This window comes from Limulus polyphemus, unplaced genomic scaffold (assembly GCF_000517525.1).
Source record: "Limulus polyphemus unplaced genomic scaffold, Limulus_polyphemus-2.1.2 Scaffold402, whole genome shotgun sequence".
Classification (NCBI taxonomy): domain Eukaryota; kingdom Metazoa; phylum Arthropoda; class Merostomata; order Xiphosura; family Limulidae; genus Limulus; species Limulus polyphemus.
The window spans coordinates 380,505-388,442 of record NW_013666012.1 but is presented as its reverse complement, the minus strand read 5'-3'; the positions used below and the strand labels follow the sequence as shown (position 1 = coordinate 388,442).

General features: G+C 34.7%; 1 protein-coding gene across 1 annotated transcript in view; it reads left to right on the top strand.

The window, feature by feature from the left end:
• LOC106457997 (protein inturned-like) overlaps positions 1-7,938 on the top strand; it is a 103,494-nt gene that overhangs the window by 58,222 nt on the left and 37,334 nt on the right. The window contains exon 9 of the mRNA XM_022384116.1: positions 5,892-6,054. Coding sequence (XP_022239824.1) covers positions 5,892-6,054 — 163 coding nt within the window. The remainder of the gene's footprint in view (positions 1-5,891; positions 6,055-7,938) is intronic.

Genomic DNA, 7,938 nt, shown 5'->3' with positions numbered 1-7,938 from the left:
CTGACGTTGTTATTGTTATATTATTCCACAGTCTTTAGAGCACACTGACGTTGTTATTGTTATATTATTCCACAGTCTCTAGAGCACACTGACATCGTTATTGTTATATTATTCCACAGTCTTTAGAGCACACTGACGTTGTTATTGTTATATTATTCCACAGTCTCTAGAGCACACTGACGTCGTTATTGTTATATTATTCCACAGTCTCTAGAGCACACTGACGTCGTTATTGTTATATTATTCCACAGTCTTTAGAGCACACTGACGTTGTTATTGTTATATTATTCCACAGTATATCCAATACACCAACGTTGTTATTGTTATATTATTCCACAGTATATCCAATACACCAACGTTTCTATTCTTACTTTATCCCAGTCTCTCCAACATGCCCCTAGTGGCACAGCGGTATGTCCGCAGACTTACAACGCTATAAACCAGGTTTCGATACCCGTGGTGGGCAGGGCACAGATAACCCATTGTGTAGCTTTGTGCTTAAATTCTAACAAACAAACTCTCCAACACACCGATGTTTATATTGTTACTTTATTCAATAGTCTCTCCAGCATACCGACGTTTTTGTTCCGTGTAAAACAAATGAATCGTGACATTGTTAGGGTGGTGTGTGCTCGTATATCATATCATATATGGAGGAGAAGGATACCCCATGAAGTTAGACCTCAGGCTTTAATATCAGCTTGCTTCTTGTTGATATTTTGAAAAACAACACGTGTTTTCACAAATACAATAATTTAGTGTATAATAATCACATGCTATTTTATTATCAGTATTTATATACGATTTAAAAGGAATAATAAAAAAACAAGAGTGGGGCTCGGCATGGCCAGGTAGCTAGGGCGCTCGACTCGCAATCTGAGGGTCATGAGTTCGAATCCCCGTTCCATCAAACATGCTCGCCCTTTTAGCCGTGGGTGCGTTGTAAAGTTACGGTCAATCACACAATTCGTCGGTAAAAGAGTAGTTCAAGAGTTGACGGTGGGTGGTGATGATGACTAGCTGCTTTCCCTCTAGTCTTTCACTTCTAAATTAGGGACAGCTATCGCAGATGGCCCTCATGCAGCTTTGCGCGAAATTCAAAAAAAAATAAGATTCAAAATTATCATCAAGACCTCAAACAAAACATTACCTCTGACAGTTAAAAACTGATTAATTATGCTGCATTTCTCTCTTCCTATTACCTTGCCAGAAAGAAGCTTATAAATACTTATAGTTCTGTAGGCGTAAGACATCATATTACTCCACGTGCTCTTGAAATATTTTTTGGTCTTACAAATGAAAATAACTAGTATTTAATTCATATGATGTGTTGCAAATAAATTTTTATTACTTAGCTCTTTAAAAGCTAAGCTTTTATCCGTTTCACTGTATATATATACACCCATCCACCTGATATGAAAAAAATTCAGAGAGAGTTTTGAAATGACAAACGCGCAAAACATCTAATACATTTGTGAATATAGAGCACTATACGCAAATATAACAACAAAATATGTGCTTAAACACGAAGAACACTCCAGTACAGGAGGGGAAAAATTGTCATAGGATGCTCAACAGGTGTGATGCAAAGAACATTACATCATTAATTAGTTTGTCTGATCTAAAATCTAAACACTTTTTCTTCCTTCGTTCAAAATTATGAAGTAATATTTTATAAGTTTAGACATCTACACATGTACGTGGCCTTTAGTGGCATCTATCGCATCAATTTGAACATTTGATATTTATAACTTAAAAATCCGAGTAAACTGTTTCACATATTTGATAGTTTAACTTTATGTAACACTGAACACAACAACAATCTGTGTAAATGTCATGTTTTCTTTATTCAGACCGAGATCATTTTTGATTATGTTGGGTACTGTTGGCAAGGGCAGATTTTTCGAAGAATCTAAATTGTTACAAGACACCGATCTTTTTTTTTCAGGGGGTACGACTTGTTGCAGGTATCTTTCTGGATGTTTCTGTTGTTCCAGGCTCCTCCATATTCCTTTGTTTTTCCTTGTCATTAAGTAAAAGGGGGCCCAGCATGGCCAGATGGTTAGGGCGCACGACTCGCAATCTGAGGGTCGCGGATTCGAATCTCCGTCCCACCAAACATGCTTAGTCTGTCAGCCATGAGGGCGTTATAATGTGATGGTCAATCTCACTATTCGTTGAAAAAAAAGGTAGCTCAAGAGTAGGCGGTGGGTGGTAATGACTAGCTGCCTTCCCTCTGGTCTTTCACTACTAAGTTAGGGACGGCTAGCGTAGACAGCCCTCGTGTAGCTTTGCGCGACATTCAAAACAAATAAACAATTGAAAAGGATATTATCATCTTAGAAGTTTTAAATCCCTGAACTGAACACATTCCTATGATGTGAGTGTATGATTATTTTCTGTCAGAAAGGGTTGTTAAGTATTCATCCCAATTTTCGGTGACATCTCACTGCTTACAAAATGCCAAACAATGTCAAAATGTAGTTGTGATACATGTCGTTCCACCACGTATTTATATCGACTGTGTTTGACATGTTGCTTGCTGGTTTTCATATTCAAAATTGCTTTAATAACGTACTCAACTCTACAAAGGTCAACGTTTTTTCTTGATAACAGATTCTGTTGAAATTTTGTCTTCAGAATGTACTGCAGAATAATCTTTATTTGGCATTCCTTCATTTCCTTGTTTGTGGTTTACTAAAGTTCTTAACAGTGCATCTTCTGAAGACCGTTTAAGTCTGTAACCTGTCTTCACTAATCAGCGTTTAACCAAATCCAGTTTCTAACATCCTGTTTAGAAAAATGTGAAAAATGAATTCAAAGCCATTGTATGCGATTCTGGTGGGTTGTTTGAAAATTAAGCGATGATTAGTTATGTAACATTTTATAATTTTTTTTTCTCTTAATTCTAGCGAATTGTATTTTCTGACGCAATAGTAAATCACTTAGTTTTTCCTTTCCCCATTTAGACGGACGAGGTTCTTTTTTAAACTTACCCACTGGTGGTAGGTCACCAAATTCACTACATGAACATACGTACCATATTACGCTGAATTCATTGATCGTATTTTATATTTCTATTATTTTAGCTTTTAACGCAGAACGAACAAGTATTTTTTTTATCAGTTTGCACCAAAACAGAGTCGAGCGTTATGAGAGTAATTGTCAGATCCCGCTGTGAGTCGGTGATGGATGGGGTTGACTAGCTGCCTTTCCTCTAGCCTATCACTTCACAGTATCTTTGCGTGAAATTAAACAAACAATACCAAAGGTAGCCTTCGATAACTCAGCGGTAAGTCTGAGGAGTTATTACGCTAAAAATCTGGTTTCCATACCCGCGGTAGACATAGAACAGATAATGCGTTGTGTAGCTCTGCGCTTAACAACAGAAACAAACAACATCACCAAAACACCTGTATTTAAACAACTATAATTAAATCATTTCTAAACGATTGTCTTAAAATCCTAAAATATAAACAGTTAATCATAGAATCTCAAAAGAATACTCTAAAGTACCTTAACCATGTTAATAAGTTATGCTGTTATTGCCATATAACCTTAAAAATATGGTCTTCAAAAGCGATATTAGAATTATTGAGGCATCACAGGTTTGAATGCATGATCGTAAAATATTTATAATATTGTCGCAGATATCGTTCAAAAACACGCATGGTGTTCATAAACCAAAATTATAAACTAACTGCCTTCCCTCTAGTCTTGGGCCTGGCATTGAAGGTCGCGGGTTCGAATCCCCGTCACACCAAATATGCTCGCCCTTTCAGCCGTGGAGGCGTTATAATGTGACGGTCAATCCCACTTTTCGTTGGTAAAAGAGTAGCCCAAGAGTTGGCGGTGGGTGGTGATGACTAGCTACCGTCCCTCTAGTCTTACACTACTAAATTAGGGACGAAATTCAAAACAAATAAACAAACCGTCTAGTCTTATACTGCTAAATTAGGGACGGCTAGTGCAGATAGCTCTCGTGTAGCTTTGCGCGAAATCCATATCAAACAAACAAACAATAAAATCTGAAACTTGATCTTGGCTTCTCAAAAAAAAAAGTTTAGAGTAATATTGTAATATAATTCCCTCACAAATATACGGCGAAAGGTTTCCTTAGCTGTTTCATGTTGCATAACGCCTGAAGCGTTCAAATAATGACCCTGTTTCCTTAGCTGTTTCATGTTGCATAACGCCTGAAACGTTCAAATAATGACCCTGTCTTATAGGTAGCATCCCTCGTGATAGGGAATTACTTCAATATTCTGCAGGCCGGTCGTTGTATACGGATTAGCATGCCGGGCTGTGATTCCGAAGGTTCGTGGTTCGCATCCCGTTGCTGCAAAATTGTGCCGCTCCGCACTCTGGGGCAATGACTATGTTACAAAAGCGACGGTTTATGATTGATGCTCTTGACTAGCTGTCTTCCCTCTTATGTTTCAGTTCAAAGCTAGGGGCTGCTAACACAGACAGCTCTTTTGTTGCTTTGTGCGAATATCCGACATATACAAACACTCTTGCAAGCCCAAGCTATTTATTTCTATTTTTGACGACTGTCGTTTAGAGTTTATGTGTCAAAGACAAATTGTGAAAGTCTGTTCCAGAACAAGTGGCGAATTTCAACAGACAACGACAAGCTAGTCGATATATCGATCTTCATGACGTTGTTTCAGTTCCGTAGTTACGTCTGTTTCTTAGAAACAGAATTAGTTCTGTCCAAGTGTGAGATAAGTTTCAACAGAAAATAAGAAATATCACATCAAGAAAACATAACCGTAGATCAGATGTACCTGACTTCTGAACACATTTTTTTATTTGTTAACAGAGTACATTGTTTGGTTTAAATGTAAAGTTCTTTACTCACTACTAAAAACCTAAACACTTTAGATGTTTGGAGTACATGTGACATACCATTACAGTTAACTAACCATTGTTGTTCATCGACTAACTGGTTGTTTTTTTTATATTTGCTACTTCATATTTTCTTAACTGAACTTACGTTTTGGTGAGGAAAATAAATAAAAGAGTGTTTCCGTAATGATAGAAAAAAAAGCGTAAAAAGTAATGAAAGAAAACGGTTTAAATTTTGTATGAAATCCCATTTTTGAATCTGACGTGTAGAATTATCTTACCATTATTTGAAAGTTTTAAAGACAAATCACAACCAGTTTCACAATATCCAAGTGTCCTGATTAAGACGATTACAGCTGTATAATATGACTGGCTTCTATACATTTTTCACCTGATACTGCCAGAACTGTGTAGCTACTAAAATATCTTTTTTTTTCAACAAATAATAATTTAGGTAGAGTATAACAATGTATTTTAATACATTATTATTTCAGCTGTGTCATTATCTTTTTTTTTTAATATTTTGCCTTTCTTATTAATCAGAAGTTTTACATTCATGTAATGTCAATAGAATGATCTATTTTTGATTTATATTGACCACTATAATAACCTATTATGTAATAGTTGTGCAAGTCCATAACAGGCAATAATCCTATAAATTTAAAGTAAATCTCACCATCTACCGACCAAAATTTTATAATTATATAGACAGTAGTTAAATGCAAAGTGGGATAAGAAAGATGAAATATGTTTTTAATTAGTGTTTAGCGTAGAGTGAGTGATAAGTCAATTGAATATATGTTTTGCTCCTTTTTTCTGCCCACAAAAATATATTATGTTTGTACTGTTTGCTAATCTTATTATTTTCTGGTATTCGGAAATTGACAGAAAGACAAAGTTTCATTAAATTATCAATCATAATTATTATTAATACTGTTTTCTTGACTTTTGTGTTAAACATCTTATCATTGACTTTATTTTAAGGGACAAATTAAAGATATATTTTGTTTGTTTTCTTAAAGTACCATGAATTTTTTTAGAGCTTTTGGGAAGTCCGATAATAAGTCTTCTCTGGACCACTTCTTTCATCTGATCTTTCATCAGTTCTTATCTCGTGCCAGCGGAAACCTTTTCCACCCTATTGCACCTTTCATCCAGTGTCTTCCGGGAGTTCATAAGCTGGTCACATCACCAGAGATTCAGGTAAAAAAAATACTCTAGTGTATAACAAGAAGAAAAATACATCAACCAGGTTGTATCAATAATTTGATTAACAATTGGCGAAGTACAACATAGGCGTTTATATTACTTGACCCATGCAATATTAGTTGAGTGACAATTTGCAAATACTATTGTTGACATGATATAAAAGACTGTTTGGTTTAAATATTAGTGATTAATTTATATTTGTGAGTGAATATTTTATTATTTTTAAGTTTTGTTATAATTAGAGTTAAAAAGCAGACGACTGTAGGCTTTGTTAATAACTAATTGGTGTCGAGAATATAAAAAGTGGCCAGACGACTATGTAATAAAGATATAAATAGCGTGAGACGAGCGAGAAGCAGCAGACAGACAGTATTAGACAGATAAAAGCTAAGAGAATATAGTTGGTGTGAAGTGAAGTAACGTAAAAGTGATAGGCCTAACAACTGACATAGGCCTAACGTTTAATATGTTAGAGTGAAACTAACAGTATAAAAAAAGATAAGAAGGATAATTTTATTCCGTCAAAGCGTGGTTTTAAAGTAATTGAATCAGTCTGGGTACACTTTGACAAAAGGAACAGAGGATCTTCAAAAGAAAGAAGACCAAACGAATTACGATAACTTGCGCCACAACTGTAAACGAATCAATCACACAATACTAGTATGATAGTAATATAGAGTTCGATAGTTCGACTTGTCAACTGAAATTCTAAAGTAATTGAATAGGTCTAAGTGGACTTTTGACAAGAAAAAGAGAACTATATATAAATAGTGTTTAACGACATGCCTGTAATCTCTGTAGTGTGAAGACTTTGTTGTACATACGTTTAACTTGTTCCGAATATATATATATTATTTGAAAACAAGTAAAGTGTGTGCTGTTTGTTCATCGTTGAATTTATCGCTAACAAGTCACAGACACCTACCGTAGAAGAATCCTAAGCCCAACAACAACATAGTATATATATTTATACTATTAAGAAATATAAGTAAAAGCCATTTATTTCGACAGTTGGCAAAAAGAACTGATATAATATTATTTTTTAAAATCTGACAGTTGTGTTACAACTGTTTGAGAGCTATAGTTTCTTGCAATGTTAACTCTCACCAGCTGACTTGTATTTATCAGTTATAAGTCAGTGATATTAATTACATCTTCGAGCTTGAAAGTTGTATCCTTCGTAATTTACGGAAACATTAGTTATTGTATAAGATGTTGTTCAGATCTGAAACCAAACACGTTGCAAAAATTTGTACATATACCCATAAACATTGTGTTCTTTATTTACAGATTTGTTTAACATTTGATCCAAAGTGTTTGATAGTTCCTGAATCCACGCTGTTTTTGAAAATATGTAGATGTGTTATTTTATCACATTAATCGTAATTTGTCCATAGCAGCTCAAAAATAGCGTTTCAGATCTGTCTTTTGTCTCGCGCAAGTCACTGCCCAATGGATAAATTAAAACAAAAACAAAACATATGCATTTAACTTGATTTTATAACAATTTTTAGGCTTGTTCGACGGCTTTTCGTGTTTAAACCCGAAGTTTTGAAAGTATTGCGCAGTTAGTACAAACTAACAAATGAAGTATTTGATCAGTTGTCACCATAAGAAAAAAAAAGGATTTTATCAGTGTAAAAGATTGAAGTAATATTTTATCTTAGTTTTTTTTTTCTCACGAAAAGCTTTGGTTCCAGGTATTTGGTTAAAACAAACGCGATAGAATGAAATAAATTAATTATTCCTTTGCCTACAAACCTTTAAAACATTAAAACTTGTATATTTATCAACCATTGTGAGTTAAAATATTAAGAGTGCACTCATTTCCTGATTGTTTTTGATTGTCATTGATGAAACTCCTTGTTTTCTGACAGA